The 16,269-nt window shown below is 35.4% G+C and overlaps 1 protein-coding gene across 1 annotated transcript in view; it reads left to right on the top strand.

The window, feature by feature from the left end:
• The window catches only part of LOC124777280 (DNA-directed RNA polymerase III subunit RPC5), a 108,336-nt gene that overhangs the window by 79,135 nt on the left and 12,932 nt on the right, over positions 1 to 16,269 (top strand). The window contains exons 6-7 of the mRNA XM_047252623.1: positions 2,640 to 2,856; positions 4,318 to 4,520. Of these exons, the coding sequence (XP_047108579.1) occupies positions 2,640 to 2,856; positions 4,318 to 4,520 (420 nt within the window). The remainder of the gene's footprint in view (positions 1 to 2,639; positions 2,857 to 4,317; positions 4,521 to 16,269) is intronic.

Consider the following 16,269-nt stretch of genomic DNA (forward strand, 5'->3'; position numbering starts at 1 on the left):
AACTATCTCCATTGAGCAGAAACAAACAGAAGAAATGGCACCTGTGTGGCAACAAACTCAAGAAGAGATGACAGCCCCAGGAAGGAGCACACCAAGCTCCACACAGAAGATGATTATGACGGAGAAGACACCATTCTCAGAGAAGTGCTCTTGGCCAGGCAGGATAATAAAATACATATGCCCATATGTGCCTGGAACTCTGCTTTACAGAGGAGAGGGGACAGCCAGTGTAGGAAGCACCAGTGACGTAATGGAAATGTACAGTGGACATTGTTGGTTACTCCGTGACACGTCGAGCTATAATATGTTTTCTTATTTATTTTCTCTGTGGAGAGAGTTCCATTTTACTTCAGTTGTCTTTGTAATGATTCACAGAATAAAGAGTTAAATCAACCAAAGTTTTATCTGTATAGAAGTAAGAGCCGCATAGGCTGACACGTAGTGCAAAAGAGTGCTTGCATTATAAGCTGAACCTTTACCAAAACTTTTCATGCTTGCTTATTGCGACTCAGTGCCACTATCTTCCATCACCTGGCTTGATTACTGTGCTGCACACAAAAATACTGGTGATTTGATACTCCCTATCTAATGGCTCTTGCAGTTGTGTTCCTACATATCTCCCATTACCATTTCCTAACATCATAATTTTTGTATTATTAATTTTCTAGTTATCTCAAATTTTGCAACAACTTTGACAGTCTTCGGGATGATCCATGCCAACATTCTAAATAGAACTGTCAAAGAATATTTTTCTAATGGCCTTTTTACCAACTGGCATTTTCCGTTTATCCAAACTCCCACGACAGAAATTGTTCATATCCCGCCTGCTTCCCTCTAGCTGTCCTTAAAGCACACATTTCTCCTTGCATTCTTCTCTGTAATGAACAGTAGTAAGCAAAATTTTATGCATTTCCTATTATTCATCTGAAACTATGGTCATTATTTTAACAGGATAGGCAGCTGTTATTACAAGCTAAGAGGAGAAACCATGTTACCGGGGATAGCTGGAAAAATTAAAAAGTAAAGAAATGCTTCTTCAGTATCAAGTTGGCTGGCTGGCTGGCTGGCTGGCTGGCTGGTTGGTCGGTTGGTTGGTTGGATTAATAAAGGGATCAAACGACTATGTCATCAGTCCCTCAGTATCAAGTTTGGGATTATATTTCGCCACATAAAATATTAATCAATCAAAAATTTAAGTGTCTCACAAAAAGCATTTGAAAATGAGGTCCAGCAATAACTAAGTTTTAGTTACAAATTTGGTAGGGAGTGGGAGGGGTGGCATTGACTACTACAGATAGTATGTTACTAAAGAAATGGACAGAAACTGTAATATTTGATGGACTTCAGCTACATGGACTGTTGCTAAATTAAACTGTACATGGTGTTTTAAAAAGAATGACCTGATCCCAAAACTTATTTATCAGTAAAAACATACTAAAAACAGGATGAATTACAAAATACTCACAGAGTCTTAAAGTTTTAGCTATGCTGTTACAGACACACTGTGTGGCCAGCAGCAGCAGCATGAACAGCATCTAGATGACAGCTAAATTCATCATAAAGTTTACACAATGTATCTACTTTTACAGAAGTTATGGCAGCTGTTATTCTGTTTTGTGTCACGAGGTAAAAGTGAGATGAACACGCTTTTCTTCACATATCCCCACAAGAAAAATGTGTGTGGTCTTTTCTTTATTGAGAAAATCACAGTGACTGGAATGAGTTATCTTCAAATGCTGCAGAATTGGCTTTTTCCACAACTTCAGGAGGATTCTGATAACTTCATTTTCCAACAGGATGGAGCTCTTATCACAATGGCACAACACGTACGTCAGTTTCTCCATGACACTCTGCCTTAACACTGGATAGGTTGCAGGGGGCCCCAAGATGCTGCCCTTCATTCTTGGCCTCTAAGACGCTACTCTGCAGTCTTGACCTCCAAGATCACCAGACATGACCCCATGCAATTTTTTGTTGTGGAGATATGTGAAGGGAAGTGTGTTCGTCTCCCCTTCACCTTGTGACATAGAAGAAGTGAAGAACTGGATAACAGCTACAATAATTTCTGTAAAAGTTGATGCATTTTAACTATCACTTAGATTTTGTTAGTGATGCTGCTGTGATGGACACACAGAGCATTTGTAATAGCATAGCTAGCTTTAAGATTCTGTGAGCATTTCGCAGTTCATCCAATGTTTGTAGTATGTTTTTATCAATGTTAGGTCACTCTTTTTGAAATACCCTGTATAATTGATATTTTATTGCAGTTTTACATTGTGTTATGGATAGCCAAAATAATGTGATGAAAATAGAGTTTAATTTTTTCCTAAATACAGGTCTATCTAACAACTAAGAGTGTTGAGTGTATCAATAAAGAATTTACACCAAAAATCTGACATCTTTAATTCCTGATACACCTAATGGTTTCAGTCCATGTAGCAATCAGATTTCTGAGTTTAATTAGATCATGAACAGTTACCATTCATTAAATGTTTAACAGTGAAATTTCATAAATGCATTTTTTTTAGCAATGGAAATAGTAACTAAATATATGTTGCTGTTTATAACATGGATGTGGTTGTCGTGCTTTGTGTTATATATAGACTGACACAATTTTTATTACTGTCTGACTGTTATAGTTGGAGAAGGCTCACCTTTACTGTGAACCTGCTCTGACAAGTGCTGGCGATACTGCACAGATGAGCTTGGCAAGAAGTGATTACACTCGCTTACTAGTTCCACCTCCTGTGCAAGAAGAATACCAGAAACAGCGGCAAGTGACTTCAGAGACTTTGTCTCTTGTTCAATTGAAACAGTTGCCAATGGTAGATCAGGTTAGGCAGCTGTTATTACGAGGTAAGTGCTACTAAGTATTTGTAATATCTTCTCTGTCTCACTCATTATTTAGACAGCCTTAAATCTACATTATAATATTAGAATGATTGGGGAAACAGATATGTAGATGTTACAAAATTATGGTTTTTTGGGTTATACTTTGAAGTTGTGTAAAATACGAGTTTCTAGCCTCTCCATGGTATTATTTTAGAGACTTACTGTGTTGGTTTCATTGGTGAAACATTGTGTTATATATATATATTAAAAAAAAAAACAATGTTTAGCATGCCTCATGTGATCCTGTCAGATAATCATAACACAATGTTTCACCAATGAAACCAACACAGTAAGTCTCTAAAATAATACCGTGGAGAGGCTAGAAACTCAAACAGGTCAAAACAGGTTCTGCAGTTTTTGAGCCTCGTTTCATAAATGGGTTCTACATGACAGTGCAGTACAGAGTTTACATTTTTTGCTAATAGTAATTGCATTCTTTAAGACAGAAAAATCAAAGATTATTAGGGTAGAGGCTTGTAGTCAGTCTTATATCTCTGGTGTTTACTCTCTAACTTAAGTCCTATTCACACCAAAAGTTACCTATTATGGCATGAGTATAGCCAGCTGTTATTACAGGAGCAAGGAGCAATTGTTTCAGTTTCCTTACATGTATGATTACTTTTTAATCTAAAAGTAAGTTCTTCTGTTCTTAATTCATTGTTATTCCAGCTATATGTGCACAAATAAAATTAAACCTATGTGGCTAATGATTATAACAGACATTTCTCTAGAAACCATGATGTAAATTTATTATTTTAGGTTATATTCACCATTTATTGAAGTGGGATGAAAATTGTACTTAGATCCATTTGGTGATATTGCACCATGATCATGGCCCATGGTACTTTGTTAGACATTTACAGTATGGCGGTACAGATTAAAGATATAGAAATGCTACATGGGCTTAAAATAATAAAATAATTTATTGCATTTGAATGTTTATTAACATTAATTTTTAGACCTAATTTTTTAACCAGAAAAACTACTTTTGTGTGTGTTATTTGGATATTCAGTTTATTAGCCATGTGTTTATGTTCAATAAAGTATTTTCATAATATGTGACTTGTCTTCTTTCTTTAAGCTGTACATCATGGTACAAGACCACAATGTACCTTGAGCCAAATACAACACTTTGAAAAATTTCCTTTATGATACTGCCTAAATTGATTATGCATTGCGATTCATTTAATGGAAAATCATACAAGTAATAAAATAGTTAAATAAACACATTAAAAACCAATTACTTTGTCTGGTATGGCAGTAAAAAAAAAAAAAAAAAAAAAAAAAAGTGCACAAGATGCAATTCCTTCGCCTACATCAATTTGTCTTGAATGACCAAGATTAAGTTAGTATTAGATCACATATTTTGTAATCTTTTGCTTCTGTATACTAGAGTTCATTACAGTATGTTCCATAATATTGCAGCAAAAATAGTACAGTTCTCACAGCTGCTGTCGCTATTAGGTCAAGAGAGTGATGTGGCTGGTCTGCTGCGTGCCATACAGCAGTGTGCTGTGTTAGTCAGAGGAAATTGGGTGGTACGCAGTGACTTGCTGTATCCAAAGGATAGTTTCAGTGCATCTGGCAAAGTTCCTGCAGAAGTGATGTGTCGGGCTCGTGACTATATTGTAAGTAAAACAGTACAGTGTTAGATAAGGTGCAAAAGTCACTTTCCTGACTACAAATGTAATTCAGAATTTATGTTTAGTTGTAAAAGGTTTCATTCAAAGGAAGAAATTTGTAAGAAAAGTGTAAGTCTACTGCTGGCAATATATTTTCTATTCACATGAGCAGTGGCTTATGTGAGGGCAAATGGGAAGTCCAGGCAAAAGTCATCATCTTTCATTTAAGGTAGAAAGATAAGCTTGTATTAGTTAAACTAAAGCTCTGTATACAGAAGTCCTAAAGTAGTAGTAATAAAAAGAAGTTGCTGGTGAATAACTGCAGAATGAGAAAAAAAATGGCAACTTTATTTTGTCCTCGTAAAATTCAGCAGAAGTCTGGTGAGGTCCAGAGAAACATTATGTCACGACACAGAGCACTGTGGTTTTCAGAACCTTGACTCCTTCTGAGTAAGGAGCAGTAATATTGATACTTTTGGCTCCTTTCTTGCATGCTGTACGTGATCTGTCATTTGCAGCGACATTTTCTTTAATTCAGTTTGTGTGCATGCATGGGGCTTAAGGAAGATAATGAAACGGGAAATTACGGTAAGTGGTAGAGATTGGCGTGAAATTAATGATCGCATGCGGTAGGACAAGGGCAGGATCAAGTGGTTCACTAGACCATGGGGGCAGCCTTTATTTATTTTTTTAAGTGGTTGGGAAGAGAATAGAGGTAGACGGAGGCTCAGGGTAAGTGGCAGTTGAGACCGGTAGGATAATAGGACGAAATGTGGCACATGATCAGTTTTCCATCTGCCCAGTTAGATATGCTTTTAAGTTGGTGGTTGGTATTGGTGGGTTGTGAAGCAACTGTTGAAATAGCATGCCATGCAGCTGATCCTTGAGTCCCCTGTGTGTGCTCCTGCCCCATCTTCCTTCCACACCCCCCCCCCCCCCCCTTTGAGCACTAATGCAGTATCTTATCATGATTTGTGTTTTGACCTCCGCAGGAACCATTTCTTCTCACTTTTCCTTCTTTATGTCTGCTGTTCTTAATATTTTTGTGAATGATTTTTATTCTCCCACATGAGTATTCATACTCCTGTGGGTACATGCATCTACTTTTATGCATGCCTAAGCTAATCTTTAGGATACAGCATACATTTCTTTTGTAAATTTGATCTTTTTCTTTTATAATATGAAACGGTGCTTTATAGTAAATAAAGTAATATTAAAATATTAACTACAAGACTGTGATAAAGCTGGACATAACTCACTTACTCACTCACTCCCTCCAGCCGCCCCCCCCCCCCTTTTCCTGATTATGTGGTCTGATCTGGTCTCAGGGTGAAAAGGCCAAGCTTTAATTTTTTTTTTTTTTTTTTTTTTTTTTTTTTTTTTTTTTTTTTTTTTTTTTTTTTTTTTCTCCAAGCAATGTAACTTCCTGTTACTGCTTACTGTTTCTGTTTTACGACATGTTAACTAACTGTTACTACTAACTGCAACTGAAACAAAGTCGATGGAAATAGCTGAAATCGCTTATAGCTTTTGTCTTACCTAAAAACTTATGTACTAATTATTGTTACAGCTGTAATCAATTTCTAATTATTTGTGGATAAAGTTAAGTTATTTTTACTATGCCAGGCAGAAAGATCTGTGCTTGTTTTTAAAAAGCACCCATTTCATTTAATGAAATGCAATTCTTGTCAATATATTCAACAAAAACTGTCTATCAGAAAACAGTGTATGGCAAAACGCTTCTGTTGATCACAAAAATAATTTATCATCTTTTGATGCGTTAAGAGGGAACCCCAACATCAGTTCTGTGTCATGAAACAGAATATGAAAATTTTGTGAATACAATAACGCAAAATTGGCTTTTACTTGCAAAATAACATGAAATTGGAGATTTTTATGAAATATCATAAAATTTGTCAGTTTGTCATACAGAAAATACTATAAATTTGAGGACAACGGATTACCAATATTTGTAACTGATAGGTATTGAACACTGAAATTGCATTTTGCCTTCTTTTCTCCTCAGGGATGAGGTTTGTGCATAATCTTACAATTGCAGTTTATTTCCCATGTAACAGGCTATGGTATGATGTCAAAACAGCACCAAATTTGGCCAGAAAATAGCTCCAAAATTGGCAAAAAGAAGTAGCTCAAAAACTGGCTAAAAGTAACACACATTGGCAAAACTGAAATCGACAAAAAGCGCAAAAATTGGAACGAAAAAAAATTACAAAAAAGGAAGAAAAGTAATACTAACACTGGCAAAACAAAGCACCAAAATTGGCAAAATATAACACAAAAATTGGCATAAAATAGCACTGAAATTGGCAAAAAATTACACAAAAAAATAGATGAAAATTCTCAAGGAAATAGGCATAAAAACATCAAAATCAGCACAAAATACCTCCAAAACCAGTAAAAGGAACACTGAAATGGACATAAAATGATACAGAAATTGTCAGTTATTAGCTCTAACATTGAATGAAAATAAACAATGAAAACTGAAAAATATAATACTATAATTGGCAAACAAATAATGGAAAAATTGTCAAAAAATGGCGACTTTGGGAAAAAAGTATAGAATTTGGCAACAGATAGCATTGATGATGACAAAAATAACATTGAATTTAACAAACAAAATATAACCGAGTTTGTCAAAAAAATACATAAAAATTAGCAAAAAATAACACCAAAGTAGAGCAAAAACACCGAATTTGAGGAAAAAAATCATCAAATTTGGCAGAAAAAAACAACAAAATGGGCAAAAAACGAATTTTGCCACAACATTGAAATTGGCTCTGAAATTGGCAAAGAATAGCACCAGTAGCACCAAATGTGGCAAAAAATAATACAGAGTTTGATCTTAAAATAAAACAATTTTTTCTTTTTCCTAAATATAAGATATTAAAAGGAATACATTGCACAACACAGTGAAGCTGAGAAATGTTTACCTAATAAAACCAGTATAAAATATCTTGTCACTTCCTACTCCAGTCTCTTAACACAATCAGTTCTCAAACTGACAGGCAGTTTGACATGGTGCAAGCTAAACAGTTTTGCCAGTCGGTGACATTCTTGATATCAGCACCAGTGACATCCACAATAACTAGTATGACACAATGCTTATTAAAAAAGTAATTATGCTATATATCTTACTGACATGTAAATAAATATTGTTGTTAAAAGAAACATATTGTATGGACAAGGCAGTAGCTGCTACATTCCGAAGCTGCTAGAAGTGGTACATGGGAAGTGACATAAGGTGAAATAGTTCAGTACATAACAAAACATTAAAAGCAAAATTACATGATAAAATAAAAAATCTTTTTGTTGTGCCTAACTGTAACTCAGGATCTCTGCTATGTGGTGAGTGGCAACTTTCCTTCTCATAATATTGTTACATTCCATCCTGGATTTTCCATTGTTTGATTAATCACAAATTGCTTAATAAATGTAAACGTGGAAGGGAGGAAGCTGGGATGCTTATTGGAATTACAAGGAACCATTGTGATTTATGGCCTAGTAGCAGTTAGTGCGTTTCACATCAGGATTGATCGTTACAATTATACTACAAAAAATTGTCAGTAATTGCAGTTACAAATTTCTACCAAAAAGATTGTAGCTGCAGCTCTTCACACTTCATTCTGCTAAAATTGAACTTTATAATACAGCACAAATGGCAATATTCAACATGCAAATTTCAACTAACCTATTTAAACCATTGTATGACTTGGTATTAAGCTACACCCATTACATCATGGTCATCAGTCATTGCATTGTACTACAAAAATATCAGTCACTGCAATTTCATTAATCACCTGGATGTTGCACCTCACCCTACATGAAACAAAGTAGAGATGCTCCTCTGACACAAGTACTATGGAAGACAGTGCCAGACAAACTATACCATATAAATATTTAAACAATTTCTACAGAAAATTGCTTTTTTTTGCAGTTTGGGATGAGACAGTCATTCCAGTTTTAAATTTCTGCCAAGAGGATCATAGGTACATCACTTCAAGCTGCTGGAACTGAACATAAGAATATGGTGCATGTGGGATTATTCAATGCAGTATGCAGGTTTTAGTCAGTCAGGTAGTTGAAAAAAAAATAGTACATGATAGTCAAAATAATAATAGACCTTATAGCAAGGGAGTGTGAACATTAACTATAAATGGCAATCAAAAAATTTCTGTTTGAAGGCCATACAGTCCAGAATCAGTATGCCAATGAGGAAAAATCAATGTCAGCGTTGAAGTAATCAGTCCACTGGCACACCAGGTTGAAGATATCTGTTTGGGAAAACATTGTGTGCTGCTGCGTAAAGGAGACTGTAACTCCGTACTGCATTTCCTCGTCCAACAGTAATTGTCGACCCTCAAAGCCTTTTTTAAGGGACCGAAGATGTAATGATCGCATGGGGAGACACTAGGCTGATATGGTGGGTGCTCAGTGTGTCCTACCTGAGTTGGTGTAACTTCTGTGTTGTGACATTTGCAATATGGGGACATGTGTCATCATGAAACAGCAGCACATTGCACAGAAATTGGCACACCATTCCACAGCAGTGGTATTTAGCAGAGATGCTGCCTCATACATATTCCTTAATCTCCGATGGATGTCTGTCAGAGCTCGCCCTTTGGCAACCCAGAAAAGAATAACACCACATTGGCCTGTTTGGACGCATTTGCTAATAATGTTGCCATATTTCACGTTTGCGCATTTATTGCTTGTATGTCAGTGCTTATGTACGTGCATCAGAATCACATTACATTGTGTATATACTGCAGTGATGCCCTTAAATGGAAACTTTTCGATTGCCCCCTAAGCAGTTAGTGGTAGCCACTGATAATTACAGCTTAGTACCAAGTGACACCTGTAACACTGTGGTCCTCAGCCTTAGTGTTATACTGCAAACCAGCCATCACTCACTGCAGTTTCATTAACGATAGTGATATTGTACCTTGCTCCAAACAAAACAAAACATTTGTGAGATCACGACAGTTGCAGGTGACAGTGCATAGGACTAAACGCAAAATAAAATGTTAATGTGTTTAAACATTTTGAAAGGATATTGCAAATATTTTTACAAGTTGAAATGACACAGGTAAAGAATAAAATGTGATATGGATCTATAAAATGAGTAAAATGTTTAAAATATTGGTATTGTTTATGATTTGAAAAAGACATAAAAAGGTAACTAACGTGTCATTGGTGACAAACCGGTACTTCTGGTGGGGCAAAAAAAAGAAAAACATCAGACCCGCAGTTTTTGAGGTGTGATACTATAGAACTTTTGCAATGGTTGAAGCGACATAAAATGGTTGTTGTATTCACATTTATAAAATGCTCAGTAAAGCATTATAATGATGTATTAATAGGTATAAATTTCAAAAATGTTCACGAGCGTCATCGCTAAGGTTTAATATTGCAAGCCTGTGAAGCATAGCATGGAAACAAGAGTAATTTGGTATCAAGGAGTGGCAGAAATCTTGGCTAATGATAACATCAGTGCAGTTTGGTTTGCAGTAAACATGTGCAACTGCTTATTTGTTACCTGCCTTCTGAAGTGTGAACTCAAGTTAATTAGTAATCCATTTTTTCGTTCTCTTAGGGAAACTGTATATGTGGATACAAAACATTCAAGATCTTAGTAAAATTGTAGATTTCTTTTTCATCACTTTTAAATAAAACAATAATAATTGTAAACACGGCAGCAACCTTATGTAAAATTTCAGAATTTAAAGTATACAGCCAGCCGTTTGCATAAGTTTAACATAAAAACCTTCAGCAGATTTCAGTACCACTAATGGTATAAGGAGCTCAAGCCAAACAGTAGAAAATATGAAATAAAATACTCCACGGAAACAGTAAATATTTTTACACAGGTACAGCTTGTTAAAAGAGCAGACATGAGCTCCTTGGCTCATAATTTATGTTTCCAGTTTTAATGTCATGTAATTTATGTGACTTTCCTTCTGAAGAAGATACCCTTTGTGGTAGTGGAACCTGGACAAGGTTTTTATTTTAAATTTATACAACTAGTTGGCTGTGTACTTTATATATTGGAAAAAAACTGATATTGTCCATATATCTGCAGTACAGAATAATTTTTTGAGAAATTTCAAGACAGCAACAGAAGAATTTATTCTCAAGGAAAGTAATAAATGTGTTCACCATTAAGCCAGCAAGGCTGTTATCCATGGCAGGCCATTTGTTTGATGAAATAACTTCTCCTTAAAGGCAAATAATTAACAGAGAAGGAAAGCTAGACCAGTTCCATTAATGATTTATTTTCAATTTCTTGAAATTTAATCAAATTATCACAAATGATATAAAGGGTGTCAGGTATTGGTATACAAATTAACGATGTTAAATGATGCTGAAGAATCTCTATCAGGAAGTTTAATATCACCAGTGATGGAGGTGAGATGGTAACTAGTTTTGGTGGTGTAATCATAGCTGAAACTATAAAACTCATTAAGCAATATGTTGCACATTTAATTCAATTTATAGCTTTGGCTGGGTCTTTTCTTGATGATCAGTCTAATTGACTTATCAGGTCTACTTTATTTGCGTTCAGAGAAAATGCATTTGTGGATACATCACACTAATTATTTTCTTATCCCCGTCATTCTGAAACAGGAAGTAACAAAATGCAATTTTGGACTTCAAATCTTCCTGGATCTTCTGCAACAGATCTTCCTTTATTTCATAAATGTCATTGTCATGAAAGAAACATTGTAAATACAGTCACCATCATGAGTAAGAACAAAAGCATTCTCCTTGTCCTCATGTATCAGCAGGACATTATTTGATTCCAACTTAACATTGAGGTATTTTATAGTACAATCATTGTTGTAGTGTGTCTGCACTTGGTATTTACCCTGGTGAATCACTCTATTAGCTTAAATGACAGTCTTGGTCTGTTTCCATTTAGGAAGTTTAGCATATTCGCAAGCACTTTTAATTTCAGAAATAACATTCTTAATTGACTGCTGTATTGTGAGCCCTTGTTTAACAAGCAGAAGGCACAAGTTACAAGCGTAAATTGCTGCTAAACCATAATTATCAGACACCTTTATTTACAATTAATGTTCCTGCTCTCTTTCTGTATGGGTTATTTTTGATCTTTTGGTATTTTGACTATCAGGTACCATTGCTTTTTCAATAGATTGGATGAAACTTGCATACTGAATATTCCCATATGTGCCATATTCCTACGTTCAATTTGAGCAGCTTGAAACTTTGTAGCTACGGTCTTCATAATAGAAATTTGTAACTGTGCACAACGTAAAAAAAAAAATAAATAAATAAATAAAATAATTTTCTGCAGAAACTATAGAAAAATTTATATCTCAGTTTTTTTGGTGCTTTACACTGTGATCTGTAGTTGCTGTGGTGTCAAGGGTATGACTGCTTTCTTTCATTTTGGCTAAAGTATGGGTCGCATCCCTTGGGTTAACGAAACTGTAATGACTACTGACTGATTTTTTAAATTTTTATTTATTTTTTGCAGTGGCTTTTATTGGCAACGTTATGAGTGTAACATAATGCTAAGTCATAAATGTCAATTATTCCTTTAACCATAAAAAATGCATCTGCCCCCTTCTTTTTCACATTCTTTAAAGTCTTGTTTTTTATCTTTTATTATTTTGACTGTCATATACTATTGTTTTTCAGTATGTTGGCTGAAATTTTGAGTGTCATGTACTATTGTTTTTAAACACTTGTTACAGCCATGTACTATTATTTAAATAGGATAGTTGAAATTTGTGTGTTATATATTCCCATACGTGCGTATTCCAGTGTCCAGTTCCAGCACATTGAAGCACTGCAGCTACAATCTTTTCGATAGAAATTTGTAACTGTAAATAAAAATACCTCCGGTTGATATTTTCTGTAATCTCTCGAAGGCATTTGACTGTGTGAATCACAGTATTCTCCTAGATAAATTGATGTGTTACAGGCCTGATGGTATAGCCACCCAATGGATGATATCATATCCAACCAAAAGAATGCAGAAAGTTGTACTTAGTAATTCAAGCAGTTGAGTCCAGTGAAATAATTCTGATTGAGGAGAAATCACACACGGACTTCCCCAAGGTTCAATCTTATGTCCATTACTGTTCCTCATATATGTAAACAATGTTCTGTCTAAGGAGAATTAGTTCTTTTTTCCGATGCAAACATACGTACCAAAATAGAAGAAATGGTAAATAAAGTTCTTAAAAGTATCATTCAGTGGTTTTCTGTGAATAGCCGCACCCTCTGTTTTGACGTAACATATTCAGTTCTGCTCATCTAGCGGCACTACACCAATGATAAGTGTAACACAAGGCAAGGAAATAATAAATAGGGTGAGGACTTCAAAATTCTTAAGGAATCCTTATTGATGAGAATTTAAATTGGAAAAAATGCATTTTGGAACTCATAAAACAACTTAGTTCAGCAACATTTGCACTTAGAATCATTGCATATCCTGGGCAGGGACAAATCTTTAAGTTGACATATTTTGCATGTTTTCATTCAGTAATGTCACATGGAATAATGTTCTGGGGTAACTCATCTTTAATAGAGTCTCCGTGCACAAAAACATGCTGTGAAAATTATATCTGGTGCTCACCCACAATCATCTTATAGACATCTGTTTAAGGAGTTAGGCATTCTGACATCTGCTTCACAGCATATTTATTCACTCATGAAGTTTGTTGTAAATAATCCATTACAGTTTGAAAGAAACAATGATGTAATTACAATACTGGAAGGAAAAATGACATTTGTTACTCCACATTAAGGTTATCTTTAGCAATAAAAAGGGGTGCACAATCCTGCAACAAAATTTTTAATCACTTATCCAGCGATATAAAATGTTTTGAATATAACAGAGGGAAACATTCCACGTGAGAAAAATATATCTAAAAACAAAGATTCTGTAATTTACCAAACGAAAGCATTGGTACGTTGATAGAGACAATAACGAACACAAACACACACACAAACAAATTTAATATAAAATGTTTGATAGACAGCAAAGTAAAATTTGAAAATAAACTGAGAAAGTTTCTCCTTGATAACTCCTTCTATTCCATAAAAGAAGGTGGTGGGTAGGAATTACTAACTCAGATCTATATATATTTTTCTTTTTGTAATACAAAATAAAAAAGAAAGGGGAAAAAGTAGAAATGTTCAGAATGTAATCGTATGTACAAATTAATTTGCAGTGTGTACTTAAAATGCCTCGTTTCACATCATTATGATCTATCATGCAAAATGATCCCTGAAACATGTAACTAATTGACCAACAATTTCTTGTAGTGCAATTGTAATGACTAATCTCGATGTGACAAGAATTACCTGCTGCTAGGTTATAAATGGCAGTAGTTCGCTGTAATTATAATACTGCCTTCATTCCACATTTTTAAGTTTGATATTTATTAAGCTATTTGAAATTTTTGATTTTGCCACGTAATTTTGCTTTTAATGTTATGGTCGAAATTTACTGAGGTAGTTTGCCTTGTATCACTTCCTGTGTTCAAATTCTAGCAGCTTTGGAATGTAGCAGCTACAGTTTTGATAGTACAATATGATTCCTTTATTAATAATTTTTGTTTGTGTATCACCCACTGGTGAAATTGCTTACATCGTATCATGTCAAACTGCCTTGGTCAGGAAATACATAAAGGAATAGGAATCAAAAAGATACCTCACATTTATTATAATAGATGTGTGTCTATTGTTATGAAGTATTGCTTTTTATATCTTGTCACAGATCTGATGTAGGGGTTCTTCTGAAACATTTCATGACATGATAAATAAAATTGTTTTGGCGATTAAAACAAGTGCCAATGTAGTAGCAGATATCCTTAGAGACTTTTAATGTAATGTGAGATAACATTCTTTCTAAATTTATCATTGTGAACATGAAGAACAAAAGACTTTTCCCTCCATGGTCATGAATCGATAGGTCTGTCTGAGTGTAAGAAAACTGGGTACCAGACACAGCTAAGCTCTTCAACATGGTATTTAAAATTGCAGACAACTGCAGCCAAATTTCCACATTTTGAATGAAATGATTCACACTGGCTATAAACTACTTTCATTCGAAGTCACAATTGGTTTTGTATGAGTTGAAGACACATCCTTGCGTAATCGGGGGGGGGGGGGGGTGGATTTACAGAGAATTTTTAACAGTGGTCTGAAGAAAAACGGGATATTGAAAAATAGTTTCACGAGCAAGGCTTGAAGAGTACTCAGAGTTTTTAAAAACTCATAGCAGAAAGGTAACTGTTGTAGAGCCACTCCCTGTCATTCATAGAAATAAAGACCATGTGGAACAAACAGTGTGGTAATATTTCCAACAGAATTGGCAAATGTGTGATCTCTAAAGATACACTCTGACTTTTTATGTCCCAAAGAATAATGATCAAAAATTTAGACTGCAACACAGGACAGTTGTGTCCTCAGGGATGTATAGTATGACCTGTGATGACTGTAATCCTAAATGTATAGGTCAGACTGGAAGAAATTTTGGAACCTGCTTCAGAGAACACATCAACAATTCCACCTGAAAGTCTTTTCTATACTGTGTTACAAATTTTTAACTAGTTTAGCACATGTACAGATGCCCCCACTTTTCACGCTACCTGTAGTGATTGCTTTGTTTCCATCGCTTCTGATGCCAGATACATCTATATCTACATACATACTCCGCAAGCTACCGCACAGTGATTGATGGATGGTGCCCCGTTCCAACCACAAATAGAATGAGGGAAAAGCAACTGTCCATTGGCTCCATATGAGCCCTAATTTCTTGTATCCTATTTTCATCGTCCTTATGCAAAATGTATGTTAGTGGCAGTAGAATCATTTTGCAGTTGACTTCAAAGGTCAATTCTCTAAATTTTGTCAATAGTGTTCCTCAGAAAGAGCATTGCCTTCCCTTCAGAGATTCCCATTTGAGTTTCCAAACCATGTCTGTGTCACTTGCATGTTGTTTGAACCTACAAGAAACAAATCTCGCAGTCTGCCTCAGAATTGCTTCAATGTCTTCCAATAATCTGGCTCTGTTACAGACCCCAAACACTGGAACAGTACTCAAGAATAGGTCCACTACTGTCCTACACGCAATCTCCTTTACAAATGAACCACACTTTCCCAAAATTCTTACAATAAACCATAGTCAGCCATTTCTCTTCCCTACTATAATCCTCACATACTCATTCCATTTCATATTGCTGTGCAACATTATGACCAGATACTTAAATGACGTGACTGTCCCAACTAAAGCTGTATTCGAGCATATCAGGTTTGTTTTTCCTCATATGCATTAACTTAGATGTTTCTACATTTAGAGCTAGTTGCCATTCATCACACCAACCAGTAGTTTTGTCTAAGTCATCTTGAATCCTCCAACAGTCACTCAACTTCAGCACCTTCCCACACAGCTACAGGGCCATCAGCAAACAACTGCAGGTTGTTGCCCACTCTGTCCACCAGACCATTTATGTAAATAGAAAATAGTAGCGGTCCTGTCACACTTCCCTGGGTAGTCCTGATGATACTCTTGTCTCCGATTAACACTCGCCATCGAGTAAACAGCCTGTAAACATCTTAGTCATTGCAGAGCAGTCAGTACTGCCATGCCCACTGCCACTCAACTACCTTTCTGCTCACGTTGTTGGGGTAGAACATTGAAATTGTTTATCTGCATTATTGGTCTACAGCTTTCTTTATCCCACATGGCATTTATCCA

The sequence above is a fragment of the Schistocerca piceifrons genome, chromosome 2 (genome assembly GCF_021461385.2).
Source record: "Schistocerca piceifrons isolate TAMUIC-IGC-003096 chromosome 2, iqSchPice1.1, whole genome shotgun sequence".
Lineage (NCBI taxonomy): Eukaryota > Metazoa > Arthropoda > Insecta > Orthoptera > Acrididae > Schistocerca > Schistocerca piceifrons.